The sequence below is a fragment of the Spermophilus citellus genome (assembly GCF_964194105.1).
Source record: "Spermophilus citellus genome assembly, chromosome: 14".
Lineage (NCBI taxonomy): Eukaryota > Metazoa > Chordata > Mammalia > Rodentia > Sciuridae > Spermophilus > Spermophilus citellus.
In genome coordinates this window covers 63,148,176-63,174,326 of record NC_138194.1, presented here as the reverse complement: position 1 = coordinate 63,174,326, position 26,151 = coordinate 63,148,176, and the positions used below count along the sequence as shown (strand labels likewise).

Below are 26,151 nucleotides of genomic sequence, written 5' to 3'. Positions count from 1 at the left end.
TCTCTGCCATTACTGGAATACGTAGACGTTAGCTTTCCACTGGAGGTGCTGACATGCCTGGAATGCGACAAAACTGCCCTCTGTATATTTTCACGACTGGACCCCGATTCTTTATGACCCAAAATAGCTCCACTGCATCATTGCCTTGGCTCCCTCTTTGAGTTTGCGCTCTTTGCCAACAACTCAGCGCCTACTATTGTAATTACCCTTTTCAGTTGTTAACCCCTTCAGTCACGTGCACGTATGGTAAGGGTAACAGTTTCACATACTTTATTGTATTTTTACTTTTTTGGGGGGGGGTACCAGGCATTGAACTCGAGCCACATCTCCAGCCCCTTTTTGTATTTTACTTAGAGACAGGGTCTCACGGAGTTATTTAGCACCTCAAATTTGCTGAGGCTGGTTTTGAACTCACAATCCTCCTGCCTCAGCCTCCCAAAATGCTGGAATTACAGGCGTGTGCCACCATGCCTGGCTGTTCCAAGTATTCTCGATTGTTCTTTACCTCTTTTGTCTCATGACCCAAACGATCATGGTAGACTATGATTCATGGGCGTAAAAAGGATTTCTTTTCTTTATACCCTTCAGTGCAAACTCCTTATGACATGGTTGCAGCCCACCCTAACATGCACAGTGACTGTGCTTCCCTGAGGACCACTGCCCGCCACACACATTTCATGCTAATGAAACTGGCTCTTGTAGGCCCCATTCACTTACCAAGCTCCCTTCCAACTCTGTTATTTTGCCCACTTACCTTGAAAGGGTTTGAGTTTATATACCAGATAGCAGTTTTCTTACACACTTATTTAATCCTGTAATCCCACAACTAGTTAATGAACGGATGAAGTTGGGGGTACATATATATGGGTAGAACTAATGGAATCTTACGATTTCATACTTTTATTCTACTTAGTTATATATGACAGCAGAATGCATTTCAATTCAGTGTACATAAATGGAGCACAATTTTTCAATTCTGTATTGTTGTATACAATATAGAGTCACACCATTCATGTAATCATACATGTATCTAAGGTAATGATGACCGACCGTCTCATTCCACCATCTTTCCTGCCTCATACTGTTATTCTTTTTGAAAGAAGGTTGGGGTTATTACAAGATTCTTAATGGGCTTCTGAGCATCGAGTCTTTTCTGCTATGATTTGTCTTGTAAATGTACTGAGATTAATTTCCTTTAAAGTCCCTTTTTTGGGGCTAGGGTTGTGGCTCAGGGGTAGAGCACTCGCCTAAAACGTTTGACACACCACATAAAAATAAAGATTGTGACCATTTACACCTAAAGTATTCTTTTAAAAAAATCCCCTTTTCATAGTAGTAACATTTGTGCTAAGGTGTACAATGTAATTTTGTAGGAGTTCAGAGATGGGAGAAACCAGAAAGCTTAGGCAGTCTACTTAAGGTCCCTTAATAACCTAGGCTGGAACCACAAGAAGGGTGTCAAAGAAAATTTATATTTTGTGTAGACAATGAAAGTAGGCTGTAAGCGGGTGAGTAGCTCAGAACAGCTCTCTGGTTGTTCTGATGGGACTGTTCTCTAAGGGAGGAGGACTATCTGCATATGTACAAAGTTCAGGAATGCTGTCAGAAGCTTATCCATGCACGAGTGTAGGACATCGGGCTATCGTCCCTGGTAGAGGGCCAGCAGGTTAGATATGACTGGGAACTTGATAAACACTAATACCAAGTGATTCCTTACCCAAGAAAGCCAATGTCTGGAGTCCCTTGTTCACTAGGACAACGAAACATTGTAGTTCAACAAACAAATGAAGCTGTGTGAGTCACTTTTTCCTAAGAAGATTCTACTTTTCATCTGAAGATTCCATCTATTTGACCCTGGGTTTTCTCTTTTAGGTATAATTTTAGCAGTTGTGTTTATCCGCATGAAGAATGATAAAGGCAAAGATAATGTTGAAAATGCTCAGACAACTGAAGTCCAGCCTCTGAGAAGCTGAATTTGAAAAGGAATGTTCGAGTTTATATACCAAGTGCTCTTACAATGACTATTGTTCAATCTTACTTTTCATCCACATGTGCACTATATATATATTTTTACAGATATTAAAGGGCAAGAGGGAATATTTTACTACTTAGATATTTCATGTGCTATAGACAGAGATTTTTTCCATTTCCCATGACATTTTTTCCCCTCTGCAAAAAAACTTAGCTACTTAACCCAAACCAAAAATGTTTTCCCCTTAGGAAAAGATGATTAGATATTCTGTACATTTTTGCTTCATTGAGGAGATTATCAGCTGTCTTCCACAGAACTTTCTGGATTCCATTTAAGCTTTCTCTGATTCCATCTTGTGCCCCCCTTTGTCCGTATCTCCTGGGGTATAGTACTGAATTGAGAACATTTGTCACACAAAAGAACAAAGAGGACCCAAGAAAAAAATAAGAGCATCCCTGGTTCTTGTTATGAACAGAAACTTACTAACCACCTTGAACCCACTGTGGCTGATTCTACTCTTTGATGGACAACCTCCCGCTTAGGAATGGCATAGACCCTCAGAAGTTACCCAACACAGTTGCCCTGTTTCTATAAGGGCCCATTTCATAAACCTGGGTACAGGAACCACAACTACCCAGGTTTACTCATTTCCTAACATGCTGCGCATGTTTTTTTTTTTTTGGGGGGGTACTGGGGATTGAACTTAAGGGCACTCAACCACTGAGCTACATCCCCAGTCCCATTTTTTTGTATTTTGAGACAGGGTCTCACCGAGTTGCTTAGTGCCTCGCTGTTACCGAGGCTGGCTTTGAACTTGCAATCCTCCCATCTGTCTCCCAAGCCACTGGGATTATAGGCATGTGCCACAGTGCCCAGCACTGCACACGTTTTATTTGTATATTAATAGTTTGTTATATATTTAATATGTGGAGAAGATACCGAAGCACGGAACTGGTGACAAATCAAGAATAAACGGTGTGCGGCTGGTTTTGTTTTCCCAATCTCTTGGCTTATTTCTTTATTTGTTGAAGCCTGCATAACAAATAGCTGTTTACTTCTACATAGGAGACAATTTCAATAATCTAAGAGCAAGTGTCTTTGGGATAATAAAAGCAACCAAGTCCCTCCTGCTCATATGGTCAGGGTTTAGGTATTCCTGGAAAGTACACGAGAACTTTGTTGAGCATTTCTAGGTCTGGAGCTCTTGTGTGGCTCTTGGTGTAAACCCTTGGAGCATTCAACATTGTTCCACCTCTTAGAATTGTTATCCAAGAAGAACTCAACCGTGCTCCTATGACAGTTGGAAGAAGACCAAGGACTAATTTGTCACAAATTATCTTCTTTGTGATCTATTAGTTTTTTAAAGGCACAGAAGTGAAATGAAATACCTAAGCTGTTTTTGAAACCTCAGTCCCAAATATATCTTTCTTGTATAAGATACATGGTGCCTCTCAAATGAGTTATCTGTCTTCACATGGGGATCATTGATAGTTCTCATGATGGGTAATGTTCTCTCTTGGCCTACTTCACAGTAAAAGGCAAAACAAATCTAAGAACATCAAGAGAAAATCTTCTTTGTGAATTGTATCCCAAGTTGAACAATCCAACTTTCTTAGTGGCTCTATAGGCACTTAAAAAATAGGCATGGGGTATCAGGCTGGTCCAGAACTTCTGGGCTCAAGTGCCTCAGCCTACCAAGTATCTGGGACTATAAGCATGTACCTCTCTGCCCAACGTTTGCCTCTCTTTAACCAAGGAGTAACTAATGGGACATTTAGGTCACTTAATATTGTATTGCCTTTCTTATTTTAGGAAATTCTATTAGCATTACTAGAAGAACAAGGTATGTCTGTTGAGTGGATTGAGTCCCTCCTGCCTCCCCACTGTATGGTCCTCCCAGGAATTATTGGTATCTCCTGATAACAGGCTGATCACACAGAACTTTCTCATCTAAAATAATTGGTTATTCAATATGTTTGTGCCTTTTCTTGGGTGGGTTCTCTCTCTGAACCTTCATACTGTCCCAATCTTAAGGTCCAGTGTAAACAATGGTCCCTCTGGGAAGCCATCTCTGCCTTCTTCCAGGAGACCAGGCCACTGCCTTATCTAAACTGCTACTCTGGTGAGAAAAATGCTCTCCCCAGCCAGGACCCATTACTCTCTTCTTTTAGGAGCCATTGGGTTTCCCAAAGGGAAACATCTCCCCCAGTTACCACCCAGTTTATATAGTAGGGTAGAGCTAATCCTTAGATTGGCTTACCCCCAGATCTGGAGTTGGGTACTTGATCTCAGATTTACTTTGACAATTTTGGTAGAAAATCTTGTAAAAGGACTCTGTTCATGTGTAACTTACTAAAATAGTAAGAAGTAAGCAGTAAGCTTAATACATTCCAGTTACCATAAGAGGTGAGCTTTCCCCTAGAAGGAGGATTACAGAGAAGGATGAGGGGGAAAATTCTGAAGATGCTGAGTAACTGGATCCCACTGTGTCTAAAAGCACCTGCCCTTGGCTTTTCTAGCCTATGAGCCAATATTTTTCCTTTGACTCTCAAGCACAATTGATTTCTACCCCTAGCAACCAACAGAATAGATATTTGTGTATGGCCCTTCTCCTGTTCTGCCATTAGTACCCATTTGATTTCCCCAACTAGTGTGGGACCTCTCAGAAACCTCAGTGCCACTGTGTGAGCAGAAGTGCTGGTTCATGGTAGCTTCTTCATACTTTATTAAAGAGTACATGAAATAGCTAATTCATCTTGTCCATTTAAATGCCACTAGTTCAACAATCTGAACTAAAGAAATGGTATAACTCATGTTTTGTATTTATTTGCTCAGAGTATCCTCAAAGACCCCTCAAACTCTTTCCCACTCCACTCTCCTTTTGTCTATACACAAACCCTGATGCTCCATTCAAATATTCTCAGAGCAGGTCACAGTGCTGAACGAGACCTATACATTACAAAGGTCCTCAATTTCTGAATGTTGAAGAAATAGCTGTGAGACCAAGAGGATTTCAGGGGTGGGTTGGGGAGATAAGCTCTCACAAGAACCCATCTCAGGGGCTTCTACAGAGCAGGAAGAGTAGAGTTACCAAGGTATTTTGATATAGAAAAGGCACAAGAAAAAAGGGAGATTACCTGTACAGTGTCTAGTGGAAGGAAATTATTTGCTTCCAAGATTCTGTACAATGCAACACTCATCATGGTAACTTGGCAAACTTGGAAACTCAAGTGATCAGAAAGAATATTTCTTACAATATCACTTAAACCTCACCAAGTGTACAGCTCTGTAGCATTAAATATAGTCATACAACCATCACCACCACCAGCCATCTCCAGAACATTTTCACTCTTCCAAATAAAACTCTGGACCCTTTAAACAACCCCCATTCTATTGCCCCAGGCTTTGGTATTATGGGATCCTGATCTCTTCCTCTTTTTCGCTTTCTGGCCATAGGTGGTCAGCTTTGCCCGACTCTGCCCGTCTCTCCTTCTCTTTCCCTTCCCCCTGTCCTCCCTCCCCTCATATACATACATACCCACACAAAGAAGGCCACATGAGGATGCAGTGAGGAAGAAAAAGAGGAGGCATCTCCAAATCAAAGAACGACTTTGAAAACAAACCCTTCTGGACCTTGATCTGAAATTTCCAGCCTCTAGAACTGTGATCAACTGTGTGTTCTCTGAGTCCCCCAGTCGATGGTGTTGGTTATGGCAGCCCGAGCAGACGAATACAAAACCTAAGTCAGGATCCTTCTTCAGAACACCCCCACTCCAGTTCCCTTCTCAATCCCCTCAACTTCCTGGGCATCTTTAACCCTAACCAGGTGCATACAGACCTTCCCCCAGATGTCCATAGACGATTACCTGGAACTCAAGGAAGACAGGAGGTGCCACTATCGGGAAAGCCATCCAAAGATCCACAGAGACCCCTCTACTAAGAACAGCCTGAGTCACTCTGCAAACTCCCCTGCCCAAGCCAAGAAGGACACAGCTGGTTCTCACCTGTAGGAGGCAGCCCCTTCTATAGGCCAGAGCCAAGCAGGGAGCAGTAAAGTCTCTCTCTACCATATGCAGCTCTCAGAAGTGACCCTCTTGTGCATTTGCTTAGAGAAATGGTGATATAAATGAATACCATTGGCAATGTAAAGAACAAAGAATAGTTTTGTAAAACAATGACTTCCTGTTTTATTGATTTTCCATATTCCTATTTTTACATACCAGCATTAGCCCAAGTTTTATTCTATATTTCAAAGTGATTTTCTGAGTATCTGCTCTATGTTTTAAGTCACTTGTAAGACATTTGGGCTCTGGAGGAGGATGCCCTCCTGGGGTGGTAGGCAATTCTGGAGGGTGAGGGGTGCCTGGAGTCCAGGAGTAGTAAATGTTGATGGCTAAAGTCTCAGTTTTACTGAGACCTCCATTTGTTGTTTGTCTTCAAATAGTCATTGGTTTATTTGCAGAGAATCCAAAGCTCCCTTCCCCCTCTGTTTCTCATCCTGGGCAAGCTGTCTGAGAGGACAGTGAGGCAGGAAGGTCAAGGAAGAGGCGGCTACTGAAGCAATTGTTCATCTGATTGAGGGAGAGCATTTTCATTTTTTCCATTGCAACATCAAGCTGATGTGTGACTCTAGAATCCGAAGGCTACATTTGGAAGGAGGAGGATGTGCGCATGGGAGGTGGGAATAAAAATAGCCCATGTGTTTACCCATTACTCTCTAGAATTAAGCATAGGACTGGGAGGAAACATATTTTTGGTAGAAAATGACAAAACTAGGCCTCTTTGGCTACTGGCCAAGATCAGATTCCAAAGACAGAATTTCCTGGGACTCTGCTTAGGCACGACAAAAGTCAGCCATGGCCTTGATCCATGGGATACAACAGACCAGGGAAAAGGTCTCAAAGTGACCAGGTCAGCTGTAGGGCAGGATGGGGAGGCCCTAGCTGAAGTTCTGCCTTTTGCAGTAGATCTCAGGCAGCCTCTCTGAAGCCCATGAGAGGAGAGGGCAGAGGTTTCCATGTAAACAAATATGGCCTGGTAGACACTGAAGCCCTGGCCCAGATCGTGTTGAACATTTGTACTCAGGTTAACCCTCCCTAGGGTTTAAGCTCTTTCTGGCTATTCCTCCATCTTCTCAGTCAGCTTCTCTGGTAGGATCAGTCTAGAAACTGGAAAAATGTTGCCTGGGTCCAAACAGGCCCAAGTGTGTTTCCTGGGATTAATAGGTCAGTTTTGACTTCCAAGAAGCAAAGGCCATGACATAATTAGACAGGCAAGAGATTTATTGTGGGGAGAGAAGGCCTCAAAAGACTAAGCAAAGGGAACAGAAGAGGTGAGGAAAGTTCCAGATCATGGAGAAAATTTGCTTTTAAAGAAGGGAGGGGAGGAAGAAGGTTTGATAGGCTCTCTTGGGCCATCACACAGCACTGAGAAAGTCTGAGCTGGGATGATGTAGAGCCCCACAGCAATGATACTGTGCTGGAGGACCCTCTTTTGGGAAGAAACCATCTGGCTCCAGGACCCACCATGATCCTTTGCTTCTGGGAGTGTGATCCTGTGATCTTAAAGGTATAGTAGCTGGAGGCCACCTGCCAGCCCACTCCCCCAGCAGGGTCCTCTTGAGGGAGGAGCCGAGCCTGTGTTCCCATCAATGTCACAGTGTGCTTTTGAATTTATTCATCAGATATCTATTAAGCCCCTTTATGGCCAGGTACTAGATCGGTATCACACACCATAACAACTAATAAATATACAGCATTTACAACATGGCAGGCTCGGTTGTAAATGCTTCCCCATACGTGAAATCACTGAATCCTCACAAAAACTGTACAGAGCAGAGATACTTGGTGTGCCCATTTTTCAGATGGGAAACTGCCACGGAGGAAGGTTAACTATGTCACTTACTCAAGGTCACATATTGAATAAGTGATCCCAGCAGTGTTAGTCTAAAGCCTATGCCTGAAGCTACCATATTTTATCTAATTGAAGATACAATTATAAGATGTGCCAAGATTTGGTGTGACACGAGGAACATTGCCAATGAATTTTGACGTGCCATTAAAATACATTCTCAATTTCAGAGAGATTAAAATGTGAACAAGTGTGAACTGACAGTTATTACACAAAGGGGCCGTGCCTGTCCTCAGGGCACAACTGAGCATGGGGGAGAGGCCTAAATAACTGCCAAGTACCAAGTACCACCGAGAGAAGCTTATGAATCACTGTGTGCAGAGAGGAGGAAACCATTACTTCTGCCTGAGGTCGTCTGGGAACCCTTTGCAGAGGAAGTGGCACCCAGTGGAGCCCCAGGGTATCTCCAAATAGAGGGGAAGAATGGAATTTGGAAATCTTGAGTATGTTTAGGGGTCACAGTTGATAACACTGACACTAAAAATAGTAGCTAATGATGGCCAATAACTTGTTGAGCACTTACTGCTATGATAAGCTCACTTTATGCACCATCCCATCTAATTCTGAGAAAGCCCTCTTATTAGTCCTACTTTATAGGAGAGGAACCGGAGGCTCAAGAAGTTAACCGATTTATCCCACAGCACATAGCTAATGGATAACAGAGGATAAGGATCTCCAGCAGCTCTCAAGTTTCAGATGTCTTGCATGCTGCTGGCCCACCTCTTGGAAGTGGGTTAGTGACCAAAATCCATCTTCTCCACTGAACTCTCCATTCCTTAGGAGAAGACCGAGTGATAGCTGGACGTGGCGGAACACAGCACTGAGGGAAGATTTTAGGATCCTCAGCTCAGGCTGAAGTTGGGCTTGGGATGACTGATGAGCAGGGAGAGGTTCTGGAAGTATTGGCACATGACTGAGATCTCCGAATCATTTCAACTGTCCAGTATTTGCTGAAGTTTCACTTTGAGCTAAAGTCTTGGAGGCACCAGAAGGACTACTGAAGTCCCAGGCTAAACCCCAAATGGTGAATGAAGTATACGTAGGGTCCCTTCCCAGGTGGCCAGATCTGGCCCTTCCTTCCCAGATCATCTCCTGCCTCCTCATTGCTCACCATGCTTCAGTCACCCTGGCCATGTGCCACTTCCTTGAGGTCCAGCTCCTTCCATTGCTGTTCCTTTAATGTGCCTCTGCCTAGCTGTATTCCTTCCCTCGGTCCACTTTGTATGACTGGCCTTTTCTTTTGTTTTTAGGGCTCAGTGTAAAGATCACCTCCTCCGAGATCTTCTTCCTGTTGTTTTCCATCACAGCACCTTATTAATCTCCTTCCTAAGACCTTTCACAAAGTGTGATTAGGTCCTTTATTAGTTTGCATCTTTGGGGGCAGAGGCCTGGCTGACTGTAGCCTCTAGCAATGAGCATTTTTGCCTGTCCTATGGGAAAAGCTCCAATTTTGAATGAACAAATAGCTTAGTTTAGAATCTGATTACAGAGTCAAGGCGCACATCTGACATAGAAAATAATGAAGTGCTGAATTGCTTAGAAGAGTGGAGAGATTGATGTGTGCTGAAATTGTCAAGGAGATGTCAGAGTTGAACAGAGGGGGCAGGATTCAGAGTTAGGGATGGCGAGGGAAGAAAACCAGCCTACGAGAGGACCAAATTTTCCCTGTAGGATTAAAGCACATTCATTTCCAGTATCTGGATCCTACTAGCTTCTCTGACTTCCTGGGCCCCATCTGCTACTTGTAGAAATACAGGACGAAGACAATAATGACCAGTTGTCTTGTGGGCTCTGTTGGGGCACCAAATGGAGTCTTAATACTGCACTCACATATGGCTCCTCATAGTAAGGATGTTTTGAAAAATTATGATATTTTTCACACAGAGATAGACATACATAATTCAGTGAGTGAATCAAACACTATCAATTTGAATTTCATGGATTGTCTATACCATGTAGTCAGTAAAGGCCAAGGCTCGTTACCATTTGATACATGACCTGGTGATGTTTAGTAGGCAATTATTTATCTTAACCTCATCACTGAGTACAAGCCTTTTGCTTTATTCTTTTTTCATATGCTTACCTGCCCTCCCTCGAGCACACACTTGGCTCATTGAGGGCAGGAGATCATGCCTTATTATCATTGCTACTCTCCAACAGAATCTTCAGAAAAATCTTTAATAAGATAGCTGCTGGAAAATATTGAAGAAAATGGAGGAATTTCAAGACCTTACAGAAGTTCATTTCTCTGCGCTTTTTGGCATTGCAAATTGCCTCTGTCCACTTGATCCTTGTTAACTCTGTTATAGTTTGGATCTGAAGTGCCCCCCAAAGGCCCATGTGTTGAAGCCCTGTTTCCCAGCCCTGGGCACTGTTAAGTAGTGGTAGAACTTTCAGAAGGTAGGCCTAGTGAAAGAAGGTTAGGTCACTGGGACTATGCCACTCATTGGGAGGACATAGCCCCTTTCCTCCATTTGCTTTTTGGTCTCCAGGTGGCGAGTAGCTTCATCCCACCACACACACTATGCCATGATTTGCTGCCTGGCTACAGGGACTTAAAGCTCTGAAACCATGAGTCAGAAAAAAACTTTCCCTTTTCAAAGTTGATTTTCTCAGGTATTTTGTCACAACAATGGAAATCTGAATAAAACACCCCATAAACCAAAATGTGTCTTCCTTGTCAGATTTTTTCGCCTTAACTGAACAGGGTCTTACTTTGGAAAGCTTCTCCTTATGCCAAACTAGACATGATTGAACAGGAATAAAAAAAAGTGAACTAAAAATAACTTTGTGCTATAGAACAATTTTAAAATATAAACAAAACCCTATGACAAATCCCAACAGTTTTTAGAAGCTTCTATCTATTTTAGAGTCTGAAGGGAATATTAATCACCACATTTTGGCCAAGGACAGCATCATGTGATGGAGCTAGGAATGAAGTCATCTGGGTATGTGTTTTCTGGAACCCTGCCCTGAAAGGTTTTCTCTTTGACATATGCCCAGCTCCTTAATACAGCTTAACATCAATAATACTCATAGCCTTTTAAAAAAAATCATGTTTAGAATATAAAAGAAGCATGGTAAAATGCTCAGGGTGAGGGAAAGGAGAGAGAAAAGAAAGTCTGTGTTGAGGGCTGGTGTATGGAAATACTTGCTCTGTCCATGAGAGCCCTCCAGATAAGTTATGTCCACGGGTGGCATGATATTTGCTCCCCGAGTTAGGGTACTCTGCACTAACAACAAATCGCCTTCTTCAGATTCATACATTATCACTTTTCCCACAAAATACTAATCATTATTTTGCTATCCCTAAGAAATAGTTAGAAAGTATCAATAACAACCACAACTTTTGTTCTTGAAATTTCCTTTCCATTAATCCTCTAGCTCAACTGAGCTCTCGGGTCTTTAGAAGGAATTTTGGATGATCCCAGACTTCAGGTTCAAGGATTCTTCTACCACATGAAGAGTGTTAACTATAATGTTTGCCCATCTTGGACCATTCTTGTCTTTGGTATGTTACCAGAGTCAGAACCTGATCCTAAGATCAACTGGAAAATATTTTAAGGAAAAGCAAAGCATGAAAACCCACCTCTGTGAGAGGCCAGATCTGCGGAGACACAGAGGACTTAGCAAACGCTCCCCAGCAGCTGGGAACAGTCAGTCCAGTGCTGCAGAATTCATAAACCATGTTAAGAGTTTTGGTGCCTTGGAAAAAGCTCCAAAATGTTCCAATCATTAAATTACTCAACTTAAATCACTTTCAGATGAACAAATTCAGGACAAACATTACCAGCTTTTAAAACTACATCATATGTTCCAAAAGCAAAATGGAAAACAATAAAACTGAATGATCTGTTCTTACCCCACCTGTGTATGCAGGTGATCTCACATCTATAAGCAGAGTCAAAAGACATCTCCAGTACTTCTGCCTTTGGAACCAATAAGATGCCTATAAAGAAACCTCGGACCACTGATTCAAAAGCAATTTTTGAATGGTTAAAGTGGTTTACATCAGGGCCTCTAAACCATGACAGAGGCTCAGTAAATGCTCATTTGATTCATATAAGAATATATGGCATCTGATGAAGAAAATAAGAATAAAAGTACTTTGAAAACTCAAAGTTTGTCAGAGTAAAATGGCCCACGACAAAGAATAGAATCACTGAACAAAAAAAATAACGCAAAACCTGTGGACTGAAGTGTTGACAAAAATTGGGGGGGGGGGAAGGAACAAGTGATTGGCAAGGTATAATGTAGAAAAACAGAACTGATAGGTGGCAAGGAAATTTAATAATTGAATGGTAATCAGGGTGACACGAGTGGCAGTCTGAATGAAAGATTAATTCAATCAACAGCCTCTAAGATTGCCCCAATACTTGGTATTTATGCCTTTCTGTAATCTCCTACCATGGGTGTGGGCTGGATTTAGTGTTGTAATCCTAGTGAAAGTCTAGCAGAAGGGATGGCATTTCTGATACTAATAAGCCTGCATCTGAGGCTTCCCTGTCTTGCTCTCTCACTTGCTTGTTCTAGGGGAAGCCAGCTGCCATATTATGAGCTGTCCTAAGGAAAGGCTCACATGGACAAAAAACCAAACCAAACAAAAACCGGATGTTCTTGGTCAAGAGTCAGCGAGAACCTGGGGGCTGCCAACAGCCATGTGCATCCAAGTACATTCCTGCAGTCATTTACTATGTTAGGAATATGTGTTCACAGGCATGGATTCCTTTCCTGTATCTCCAACATTGTAATGTTCCTGCCGAAGACACACTCGCCTAACAGCAATGAGTGCTGATCCTGTGGCCTTGAGGAGGGGAAGAGCCATTGCCTCAAGGACTGGGCCAACATGGATGTCTTCAACTCAGCTTACTATTTGGTCTCTTAATTCATGCCTATACTTCAAGGTCTGTTTAGTCAAAATTGGATTGGAGTTGTCTAAAGAGACAAAATAGATGACCAATGGTCCAAACCAAATATACTTCAAACTGATATTTTTTTTAGTGGAGTTTGATTTCAATTTGTGGTTTTAAAATGACATACCTGAACAGAAACATTTTAACAAGATTTAATAAAGCCATTTGGATATGGTTATTTTGATTTAGGGATTATTTTGATGCACCTGTTTCGATCCTATTGTTTTGATATTTTATCAAAATAAAAAATTACTGTTAGTTCTTTTAAATTACCAAGTGAGGTATCCAAAAGATTTCTCCATCTCTTTATCCCTGGATCCTCTGTGCCTCCTAGACCATCCCAAGTGTAATTTCCAGGTAGGAATTGTCATGTGACAAAATTTAGGGATGTGGTAAAGATGCCAACCTTGAAGTATTACATTTATTGTAGTTATTTTTAAAATGTAAAATTTTTTTAGTGGGATGAATTTTTTTTGGCACAGTAAGATAATCTGATCATCAATACAGTCATTTCAAAATGTCAAGGAATTGGAGGCATGCAAATTTTACTAATATCTCTTTGCTTTTGTTCATGCTCAGCAGTCTGCACTAATATAACTCCATGCAAATATGGTTTTCAGCTCTGAAGGTAGATGAACTGCAGATGTGTGATCTGTGTGCCATTCATGCTGGAATGCGTCACAATAGAACGGTTGAGAGCACAGGACCTTGTGTTAGAAGCCAACTACTAACAATGACATTGCCATCTCTGAACTGCACATTTTTCTTTTATGAGATGGACCTCAATAGTATTTGTGTACAGTAAATGAAATGTCAAATCCCTTAGCAGATGACCTGCATACTATATATTGATATCAGAAATGCTTATTTAAATTGGACCTGGAAAGGTGATTACATTAATAATATTGTAACATTGATAAAATCTGAATAAGAGTACCAGTGTTATTAGTGGTTCCCAAACATGACTGCATATAAAAAAAAAATTCACATGAAAAAACTTTACCTTCCTATGATGGAGGAAAGGGGTCTAGATTTAACCTTCAACCAAGAGAAAAACAAAACTCAAAACCCAAACAAAACAAAAAACACAAACTAGAAAACTAGACAAAAATACTTGCAACTACTGTTTTCAGACTTGACACTACAGGCAGCTCATGATTGATACTTGAGGGGAAACAGACAAAAGTATGCCTTGTGAATGCTCAGCTCACTGCTCAAAGGCAATTCACAGACCACTGAGACAAAAAGAAGGAGTCCAAAGAGGGAAGCAGACCGAGTTAGCAAGCTGGAGAAGAGAGTATGGGGAGGTCAAGATGGCTGAAATTGTTAGAGCGGAAGAAAAAGGGAATAATCTAAGAAAAAGAACTAAGTCATTGCTGAGTACTATGCTGTATGTGCATAAAGTGTAGATTTCCACCAGTCCTGGCATAGAATGATCAGAGAGTTACACGCTGAAAAATTGCCAGAGTTCCTATAGGGAGGGGAGAAGTTTTGGCTCTGACCAGTCATACCAAGGAAAGGTGTTTTATTTGTCTTTTTTTTTTTTTTTTAAGTACTTGGAAATTGAACCCAGGGCCTCACCCATGCTAGGCAAGTGCTCTACCACTGAACTCTATTCCCAGCCCTTTGTAAACTTCTATTTTGGACAGGGTCTTGCTAAGACCACCCAGGCTGGCTTTGAACTTGTGATCCTCCTGCTTAAAGCCCCTGAGTATCTAGGATTATAGGTGTGTGCCACTATGCCTGGCTCATACTGATGAGTTCTATTTGATTACCTACATCATTCAGTGAAGAACCAAGAGGAATCACATCATGTTAATATGCATGCTTGAAGTGAAAAATACTCTAGACCTCTCATAGAAAAGCTTAAAAACTAGTGTCAAAGGGACAAAATAGATTAGCACATAACTGATTGCAAAATAAAGACTGACACTCTTTAAAGGACTATAGTAAAATGCAGATGCTCAACAGGGTAACTCAGTGTCCAACATTCAATCACAAAGTGCTAGGCATGCTAAGAAGAAAAAATTGACATATAAAGATTAGGAGGGGAGAAAAGAAAAATAAGGGAAGATAAGTGGGGAGGGGATATAAATTGCCAGTATCAGAAACAAAAGAAGGGACATCACTACCAATATGACAAACATTTAAAATAAGGGAATACTATGGACTTTGTGCCAATAAATTTGTAAACTTGGATGAAATAGAAAAATTCTTTAAAAATTCTAAAAATTCCCCAAATTGACTTAGGAATAGGTAGGTGATTCTTATGCAGCCAACAAAACACTGATCCATTGAATGTGACTACAAACCATTGACTTAGTTCTGATTTTAATCATTTTAGTAAATCAAAATCATAAAATTTTATCAGAATTAGACTGTCCAAATAAATCCAACAAAGCTAAACAACCCATTGAATAATAAAATATACAATCACAGTTGATCAATACATCAAAGAAATCTCAAAATATTTTTTTTTCACTACCAAAAGCAATATATAGACTCAATGCAATCCCCTTCTTGATTTAGAAACTTTAGTTTTGGGGGAATTATATAATAAGAATCAGAAGCGAAGGCATAAAAACAAAAACTAGGAATAAGTATAACTAAGGAGGTGAACTACCTCTACTATGAAAACCATAGAACACTGAAAAAAGAAATTGAAGAATGTTGGGAGTTGCCCTGGCTCCAAAGACTAACTTCCCCATCCCCCGAGAAGAGCCATCCAATGGTGAGCCCTGCTGGCTCACATGATCCTGCCATCCAATAGTGAGCCCTGCTGGCTCACATGATCCTTACCCACCAATCAGACTAGCCCTGCTGGCTCACCTGATCCTTACTCACCAATCAGAAAGCACCCCATGCCAACTGTCAAACTGTTCAACCATTAAACTGCCATAACTGTCAAACCACCCCCGGCTCTATAAATATGCAGAGCTGTTCCTCAATAAACGGGCATTTTCTCTGATGACGAGCCTTGTTTGTTCTTTCAAAGAAGACCTCAGAAGATGCATAAACCTCCCATGTTCACGAATAGGCAGAATTAATATCGTTAAAATGGCTATACTACTAAAAGCAATATATAGACTCAATGCAATCCCCATCAAAATACCAATGACATTCTTCACAGAACTAGAAAAAACAGTCCTAAAATTAATTTGGAGGAATAAAAGACCCAGAATACCCAAAGCAATTTTAAGCCAAAAAGAGCAATGCTGGAGTCATCACAATACCCGACTTCGAACTATACTACAGAGCTATAGTAACAAAAACTGCATGGTACAGGCATAAAAACAGACACAGACCAATGGTACAGAAGACACAGACAAACACACACATCTATAATCATCTGATCCTTGATGAAAGTGTCAAAAACATACATTGGAGAAAAGATAGCCTTTTAATAAAATGGTTATCCATACATAGAAGAATGAAACTAGATCCTTATCTCTCAAACACAAAACTCAAAATGGATCAGACCTAGAAATTAGACCATAAACTATGCAATTCCTAGAAGGAAATAAGGTCAACACTCCAGCATATGGGCACAAGCAATGACTTTCTCAGTAGGATCCTTAAATCTTAGGAAATAATAACAGTTAATAAATTGGATGACATAAAATTAAAAAGCTTCTGTACATCAAAGGAAACAATTAGGAATGTGAAAAGAGAACCTATAGAATAGGAGAAAATCTTGGCTAGCAACTCTTCTGACACAAGATTAATATCTAGAATATATTAAATTCAAACTTTACACCAAAATCCAACTCAATAAATGGGCAAATGAATTAAACAGACACTTCTCAAAAGAAGAAATGCAAATGGCCAGACACTGAAGGAAAAGATGTTCATCAGCAGCAGCCATTTGAAATGCAAATCAAAACTACACTGAGGTTTCATGTCACACTAGTCAGAATGGCAGTCATTAAGAATACAGATGATAAAATGCTGGAAAAGATGTAAAAAAAAAAAGGAATATTTAACACTGTGGGATTGTAAATGAGTACAACCACTATGGAAATCAGCACAGCAATTCCTCAAAAAACTACCACTCCTTGGTATTTATCCTCAAGAATTAAAGTCACCATAAGTCACCATACTACAGTGTTACATGCATACCCGTGTTTATAGCAGCATAATTCACAATAGCCAAACTATGGAACCAGCCCAGGTATCCATCAACAGATGAATGGATAAAGAAAATGTGTTTATATATACATTTGGAGTTTTGTTTATCCCTACAGAAAAATGAAATTATGTCATTTGTAGGAAAATGGATGTAACTAAAGACCATAATGTTAAGTGAAATAAGTAAAACTCAGAAGATCCGTGGGGTCATATGTTTTCTCTCATATGTGGACGCTAGAGAGGAGAAAGGAAAAGAAAGGTGGGGCTGGAGCTCATGAAAATCAAAGGGAGATCCCTAGAGGAAAGAGACCAAGGGGTGGGAAGGAAGGAAAGATTGGGGAAGTGCTTGGGAGCGATATTGAGCAAATTGTAATAGTGTGCAAATATAGAATAACAAATCCCATGTTAGGCACAATTATGATGCACCAATAAAAATAAAGTGGGTACTTCTTAAGCACCCACCTCCAATTTTTTTCTTCCTTGCTTTCTATCTGAACCTTTCTTGTGGCTAGATAAGGGTGGCTATATACTGCCATTCTGGCAAATGAGTGTACTCACATGCCTGTTAATGGTGGGGGATATACCTTGATAAAAAGGGACAAGTGTTCAAATGTTCAGCAGTCATTTACAAATGAGAAAATGAGACAATGATCCTGACATTGAGCTGCTGAATCAATAGTATCCCCCTCTTGATTTTCTGTGGTTGTTATGTGAAAAATACACACACACACACACACACACACACACACACACCTATGTCTTTAAACACTTAAGTTGGGTTTTTGTTTAATTGCAGCCATCCATAATCTTGAAAGAATATGACACATTTATATGCCCCATAACAAAAAAAGCGTGGGGGGCATCAATTTAGCTCTTCTTTGGCTATAAAATCTTTGCACTTCTCCTTATCATCATGAACAGAGTGTTGACATCAAAGGGTAATGATAACAACTATCTGGTGAAAACAGGACTGAAAGGAACAAAGCAGAGGCTTCAGAATCTCTTGACCACTGCAAAGATAGCATGCTGATACTGGGAATGTATGTCCATCAGAATGTTCAAATCTAGGCTGGGATTTTCCATGTGGCATAACAGAGCTTCACTGAGCTCTAGTTTTAGCATAGATGTGAAAAGTCTTGAAATTTCAGCGGTGCATACACCGAAACGGAGCCAACTCCTAAGAGGATCAGGAAAAATAAATGAGGCACATTCAATGTTTTTCCAACAGAAACCTCTAACAACATTTCATATGAAGGAATCTTTGTCTCCGATTCATTTTGCAAATTCCATGACCCATGTTCTTTTCACATGATAAACCATCAGGGCTCTGAGGAAAAAAAAAAACAACTCCCTGTTGAGCAAATACTTGTGGTCAAGGTTTACAGAAGATTTTTGCCCATAAATGGCTTATGCTGTAGTCAGTTTTAAAGTATGGGTGGTGACAGAATTTCACAGGACAGCTAACACCCAGGAGAAACCACAGAAGCTAGCTGAACATAAATAAATGGAGCGAGATGCTGTCAATCACCACTTGCACTTGAAAAAGAGAGGATGGTGGGACTGGAATCCATGCCACCATGGTGCCTTCACTTTTCTTTCCTGAAGTGTGGAGTTGTTAGTTCATCATCCTAATTGGTTATTTTATATATATTTTTATTTTTAATAAAAGATTCTGGCATCATTGGCTCTACCCACTTTCTAGGTGGCAATGTCGACATTAGGGAAGTAATTTAAACATGCAATTTCCCCACATATAAAATAAAGATAATAATGGCCCCTCACCTAATGTCAAAATAATAAACATTTATTGAGCTTACTGAATACTTTTTTAAGCACTTAAAGTGACTTAAACTCATTTAATCTTTACAACTCTATGACAGACTCATTATTATCATTATCATTATTACATTTTAAAATGCAGCAACTGACGAAAAGGGAGGAAGTTGTCCTAAGGTTTTATAGCCGGAGAGTGGCAGTAGTTTGACAGAGGTTGTTGTCAGGATTGAATGAGATGGTGTATTTAGAGCCATGCCTAGCACATAGTAGGCATGTGCCACAATTCATGCTTCTTGTCACTAGTTGATGTCACCTTAGAAACAATTACTGAAATTTCCTGGAGGTCATGAGTGGTGAAATTGTCACAAATTAAGTCACTAAATATTCTATTGAGAACAAATTTAGTGGAGTCATAAATACTAGGGTAACAAGAAAATAGAGGCTTCCTAAGAACCCACTGAGGAGAACCAGCTGGTGCTAGCCAGATCTGGAGCTCGCGTTAGTGGAGAACTAAAGTCAGGCCCAGCAGAGGAGCAGAAGCCGAATGCTCTCCCTGACAGGGGCGAGCTGGGATGCACTGTGAAGGGGGTAACCACAACAGATCTTTCCCAAACCTTCTTAAAATAATTTATAGTGGTCTAATCCTTTTGTTTTTCTGTTTCATAATGAAGAGAGTCATTGCTATTTTCTGCCTGACAGATAAACCCATTCTATTAACATGGGCTTTTAGAACATTTTTCTCCATCTCCAGAGAAATGCTTCATGCTAATCCCACCCTTAGTTTCCTCGTGGGCCAAACTGAATTTTGTGCATCTTTACTTGCATGGCCTCCAACCCCCTTTAAAACTTTTCTCCAAGTTCCCATTTTCTCAAAAGATGTTTCCTGAAATCAAAAAGATTTATTTAGATGAACTTCCATCGAAATTGTGTTTTTTTTTTTTTTTTTTTAAGAAATGGGAATTTAAAGCCAGTCTTGGTATTTGTGATGTCTTCTGAGAGATGCTTCCTTCCTTTCTTGGAGGCTTCCCTGCTCCAGCCAAAGTTCCAACCCTCAGGACCCTCCTCTCCTTCCTCTTAGGTCTGCTCTTCCTGTTCCTTTCCAGCATCAACCATTTCTCCCTGTCCTACATCCCCTTTCCCTACAATTTCAGATTATCTCTTCTTATCTTGCTGGTCTCTGTGTTTTCTTCCTCTTTTACTTCCTGCCAATCAGTCCTCTCCGATAAGGGGCATTGCTTGCCTGTGTAGCTTTGCCACTGTTCAGTCCTATTCCCTAGAATGCCCACTTCTTGATGACCTGTTATCTCCTATTTGCCAAAGTCAACAGGCTTCCCCTGGATTTTCCTCCATCTGAGCAGCATTTGGTGCTACTGACCCTGCTCTCCCTTCCTGAAATTCTCCTGCAGAAAACAAACAAACAAACAAAAAAGGTGCTTCTTTTAGGCAGCCAATCCAGATTCCTTCCAGCAAGATGTGGCTCCCTCCTCCCGAAAATTGTGTCCGTCATACCTGTCCTTGAAGATTATAGCTTCTTTGTGGACATGTTTTTCACGGCATCTTACTCCACTAGACTAGAAGACTGATCTGCTATGGCTGTGAGAAGACTGGCCACGCTGAAGGCCGTGTGGGTGACAGGGAGCAGAAAAAGAGAGCAAATACACACCACAACAGACTAGTAGGTGCTCTTGAGGCACCTTTCAAGGCTTTCAGGAGCAAGTCAGTGGTACTTTTCTTATTTCCCACCTTTATACAGATGGGCCTATCTAGTCACTAGGCATAAATTCCTAGGTATTTGTACCTGCACATTTTTCCAATGGAATGCTAACTTCAACAGAGGCCTAAGTAACAGTGATTTAAATGAATAATTGACTTTCTCTCAGGGACACAATGCCGAATGCTACGGCAGCTCCATAATCATCAGGGCCCAGGTTCATTCATTCTTGCTGCTCTGCTGTCCTCAATATGTGACCTCTAACTCATGGTTCTAGATTATACCTCTAGCTCCTGCCATCAAGACTGAAGCAACAGAAAGGAAAAGGGGAAAGGGTGGAGGACATTGCTTATTTTTAAAGGCACAACTGATAAATTGCACAGATCATTTTCTCTTATATCCCGTTGTCCAGAACTTTACTATAACTGTGAAGCATGCTGAGAAGTTCAGGGGTTAGCTTGTCACTCATCACTTTCAAAGACAGGGAGATGTTCATTTTGAGCTGGAAGTTTCTTCCCCATCTGTCTCCTTTAGACTGGAAGCTCATAGAGGTCCAAGCCTCTGGCCAACCTGATTCTACCATATATTAACATATGCATGCATAGTATGCTGGTCCATAAACCAGTAGTGCCTCGACATCCTGCTCTTGTCACCCCGTCACAATGGGTGGGTCACAGTGGGTAGCACTAACACCTGCCAACAGAAGTTGACCCTCACAAAACAGTGTCTTCTCTACTACTTATTCATTGTGGGTCTTTTACCAAGTCAGATGGGACATAAGACTCTGGAACTCCCATAGGAATGATAACACCTGCTGCCATAGGTTATGAGGATTAAAGGTTTGTTTAGTACTTTGTACTCAGCATTCAAATTAATGTTCTTAAAAACCAGACCATCCCAAGGCAACACCAGGGGCTACATGCCCAATTCCAGTCTCTTGGCAATATATACAACCTTTGGTGACAGAGTAGTTCTGGATGAGTGTGTGCTTGCTTGAGGCAAGTGAGTTTATAATCTTTGGAAACAATCAAGAAGAAACCTCAGCAAGTAGCTTTAAGAAACCAATAGACTGAATTCCTCCATGATTTTATGACAAAAGTTTTCTCAGCAAGGATACATTGCCAGGTGACAGTGGAAAGCATCTTCTCCTGTCTAGTGAACTAGTCGAGAGCAAAGAGCTTTTCAATGAAAGGTTCTCTGTCCTGCAAAATTCTCCAATCCTACCTGAGGTTTGGCCAAAAGGCTCACTGCCCAAGGCTTTCCAACCTGTGCTAAAGGGACTCTCCTATTACTAGACCATCAGGATTCTTGGCTCCAGGGCTGCACACTGGTTGAGAACTCCAAATACAGTTAGGTCCTTCTAGAAGGGTAAGACTTTAAACCACCTTCTAAATTGCTTAGAGTTATAGCATCAACCATGCAAATCACCATTGCCCAAGTTGTTGCTCAAAATTTTAAAGTTTATGTCCTTGAGCTTGTCACCCACAGGAATAAGAATCACATTGACAACACAGTGGGGCATGGGAAGAGCAGGGGAGTTAGAACCAGACAGACATCAAACCAAGTCCCAGCTCCAACACTTAGCTGAGAGACTTGGGACAAGCCCTATAACTTCACAGGGCCTCAGTTTTCTCATCTGTAAAGTGGAGGCTAGTTCATAATCTCAATAGAATTATTCAAAGAATCAGAACTAAATTCATATCAAAAAGCACCTTGTACACAGAAAAGTTCTGTGAAAGTGTTGTTACTTTTAATGCTATAAAAGAGGTCGAGGACCCTTTAGTTCTTCCAAAGAAACCCATGGGGTCCTTTCCAAATGCTACCCCTCCAGCATCCAAAGGCCAGGATGTTGCATCACCCTGGCTGCTTGGGGGACTCCATCTCAGATCTCCCCCAATGTGGTGAGGAACATTCAGAGAGGAATTAGACTAGTTCCTTTCTCATATCCCAGCCCCATGAACATCTGAATCTGTGGTTCCATGGTTTTTCTCCCGAAGATGCTGGCCCATTCTTACATTCATCAGCAGGTTAGGGCTTGGCATTAGTCAGAGACATGACCTTGAACTCTACTCTGACTCACTTGGTGGAAGCTTTGAGCAAGTTACTCACTTGACTGACTCTGGATTTCTAAGTGAGGAAAATAATAGCAGAGTGTCAATTAGGATACCTTTGGCTGCAAGTAGCATGATAATTCAACTCAAATTAGATTAAGCAGTAAGGGCCTTGCTTCTCTTAGGCATGAGGACATCTGGAAGGCTCTTAACTCAATGGCTCACCTGTGCCACTGAGGAAGCTCTGCCATCTTTGTGCTAACTCTGCCTAAATAGTCAGTTGGACTGCTGCCACCACTCAGGCATCAGAGATTACACCATTCAGGTGTCAGAGATTAAGGAAATTTTTCTGATAATCCCCAGGAGCATCCTCCTCTAATCTCACTTTCCAGAGAAGAGGTGCACATATGCATTCCCAAATGTCCCTGGGATGGAGACAGGATTACCCTCAGGTGAACTGAGCCCTCCCTGGAGCATGGATCCCTTTGGTCAAGGTTATATTGGGGAAGAAGGAAACTGGGGTTCAATTAGAAGTGTGAAATTCCACAATCAGAGACCATTAGTGCGAGGCTGTCTCCATACTGAGTTCCAACATAATGAACCTCAACCAAACTTAGTATAGAAACAAACCAAAACCTAATTTAAGAGTGTATTTTGTAGGGGCTGGGGATGTGGCTCAAGCGGTAGCGCCCTCGCCTGGCATGCGTGCGGCCCGGGTTCGATCCTCAGCACCACATACAAACAAAGATGTTGTGTCTGCCGAGAACTAAAAAATAAATATTAAAAATTCTCTCTCTCTCTCTCTCCTCTCACTCTTAAAAAAAAAAAAGTGTATTTTGTAACAATCCACAATGTTTAAGGCAATCACAAATAGTCCACTGATCAGAGTGTACCCAAATAAGGCAAGCACCTAGCTGTGGCCAATCTTTGTTCCCGTGTCCAGACTATAAAAGCTCCTTGCTCACTGGGCAGGGTAGGGCTCTCCGAATCTCCTCTGGCTCAGAGTGCTGAATCATTCTTTGTTCACATAAACTGTTGGAGTTAATTGATCTAAAGTTTTTAACAGAATGAGCAAAATGGATGCTGGGTAGGAGTTTCCTCTGCCAATGCTCCATGAGGATGATGTGAAGGACAAAGGAAATAAGATTAGTGTTAGGTTGGGCATGGTGGTGACACCTGTAATCCCAGCAGCTCAGGAGGCTGAGACAGGAAGATCCCGAGTTCAAAGTCATCAGGCGCTAAGCAACCCAGTGAGACCCTGTCTCTAAATAAAATACAAAATAGGGCTGGGCATGTGGCTCAGTGGTTGAGTGCCCCCGAGTTCAATCCCTGGTACCAAAAAACAAAAAAAGTGAGTGATGGTTAATGGTACTTATCAATACTTTTTTTTTTTTTTTTTTTTTTGGCTTCTCAAGCTCTGTCCTGGCTCCAGTTACCTTAAGACTCAGATGTGTGATCATGGGGCTCTTCCAAAAAAAAAAAAAAAAAAGTGGCAGTTTCTAATATCAAGAACCATGGGACAAGACTTTTAAACAAATGGAAACAAAAAACCTCCTTCAAATAGTAACCATATAGCACTTCCGTGAGGCCCAGCATGGGTCACCCGTGTCCTCCGGGCAGTTCAGGGGCCTCACTGTGGCTGCCATTGTAGGGAAGAAGTAGTCGTGGCACATGTTCTCAAAGGTTGTTCTATAGCTGGTGCCTGCAAGGGCTCCCTTTATAACCATCCCCCAAGGCCTCACTGCTTTTCATTTGCTCTTTCCAGCAAGTGAAACCATGTGCATAAGGGCCTCAATATCCTTGTAGGCAGAGTTATTTTGAGCAGCATTATGAGTACAAAAGGGATACTATTGTGAGAAAATTAATCTGATAGTTTTCATTGAGTCCTTGAATCATAAGTCTGGGTGTTAGGCTTATTACTCAGAGAAAGAGGGTGGTTGCTTCTAAAAATAGCAAAGATACCGTTTTTTTCATAGACCATTCTTGGATATTGGTTTCCAAATTACAACGTTCCAAAGTATAGAATGTGTTATTTATTTATTTATTTATTTAAACAAGACCATATGGGCTCAAATGCCTTGCACTTAAGATGACAGACACATTCTTCATGTACCAGTTGGGGGTCAAAGAGAACATCATCATGGAGTCAACCCCCTAATGAGGGCCCCTCCTCTACCCATACTAGATCCTTCACTCTTTTCCCTTATCTCCTTTGTTCTTATACTCTTCTCTCTGCTGGGCTTTACTTTCTCTTTGCCTGACATTTTTTTTTTTTTTTTTTTAAGACCAAGCTCAAGCCTCTCTGAGGTTTCAAACATCCACTGGGGGTCTTAGAACATAGCCTCTGTAAATAAATTGGGCTTCTATACTTGGAAACAGCTTTTGCAGATGTAATTAGCTAAGTTAAGATGACATCATATGTGGTGAGCCGTTTCTGCGGACTGTGGTCGCCATTACAAGATGGCGCTGGCTCCGCTGTGGTCTGTAACAAACAACTCCTTATTTGGGAGAGTTGGCGCATGGTTTTTTAACACCCTATGAGAAAGCTCCACGTGGCAGCTTCGCATTGGGGCTTGAGATGCTTTATTAAGGCTGGGAGAGGCATCCGAAAGGAAGAAGAAGAAATATCAAGGACCTGAATAAACGGCTGAAAGAAGATTCCTGTTGTTGCGTCTTCCTTGCGGGCAAGGGGGTCGCGACAAGTGGTGCCGAAACCCGGGAACCAGAACTTTCAGTCGTCAGGGGTGGTGCACCGGATAGTCCCAGGTAAGTGGGACCCGCGACCAAAGCGGGGATAGTCCCAGTAAGTGGGATCCGCGACCAAAGCGGGGTCAGCTCCTCTACAAAGAAAGAGAGAGCCTCATATTTTATTGCAGCTGCAATGTGTACTTTCACTTTTGTTTTCTGTGTTTCTTTTGTCGTCTGTGTCTTTTGTTTTCTGTGTTTCTTTTGTTGTTGTGTCATGGGTGCCGCATCTTCAAGTCCGCTTCTCCTGGCCCTAGATGGCCTGTTACGTTCCAAGGGCCTGGAAGTGAAGCATCGTACTTTACAGAGATTTTTACAGAAGATAGATATTGCTGCACCGTGGTTTGCATTTTCGGGCAGCCTTACCATACCTAGTTGGGATAAATTAGGCAAAGATCTTGACTTTGCTTCTGAGCAGGGCATATTAGAGGGCGGGGTGATACCCCTTTGGAGAATAGTCCGTAGTTGCCTCACAGAGGACAGATGTCATGACGCACTTACTAAAGGACAGGAAGTTCTAGAACAATTACATGAGGAGAAATCAGAGACGGCAGGAAGTGAGGTATCTCGGGAGGATGGAAGTGTGCGGAGCGTGAAACAGGGGAAGAGGCGATTGTATCCAGATCTCAGTGCGCTGCGCACACCTCCATGTGAAAGTGGGTCAGAGGAAGAGGAGAATGAGGAGGAGGAGCTTGGGAGGCTGTCTCGCCAGCTAGGGAGTTTAGCTGTAGGAGAAGGGAGCAAAGATAAGCAGGGGCTCAAGAAATGTGATCCTCCGGATCCACCGCCGTATGGTGGGGGTGTTTCGGGGAGAGCTTTCCATGCTCAAACATGGAAGGCTGTTCACGCTGAGATGGGTCTTGCTTATCCAGTTTTTCAGGACGATAATAGGGGAAGATTCCATGAGCCTTTAGATTTTAAAATTGTGAAGACCCTGGCGGAGTC

General features: G+C 41.6%; 1 protein-coding gene and 1 long non-coding RNA gene across 8 annotated transcripts in view; one reads left to right on the top strand and one right to left on the bottom strand.

Annotated features, from left to right (window-relative positions):
* CDH17 (cadherin 17) overlaps positions 1–1,973 on the top strand; it is a gene marked incomplete at both ends in the record, with an annotated part of 59,866 nt that extends 57,893 nt beyond the window's left edge. For all 7 annotated transcript variants that reach the window (XM_081266668.1, XM_081266672.1, XM_081266671.1 and 4 more), the window contains one exon: positions 1,873–1,973. In XM_081266668.1, coding sequence (XP_081122794.1) covers positions 1,873–1,973 — 101 coding nt within the window. The remainder of the gene's footprint in view (positions 1–1,872) is intronic.
* The window catches only part of LOC308633704, a 66,626-nt gene that overhangs the window by 28,673 nt on the left and 11,802 nt on the right, over positions 1–26,151 (bottom strand). The window lies entirely within an intron of this gene.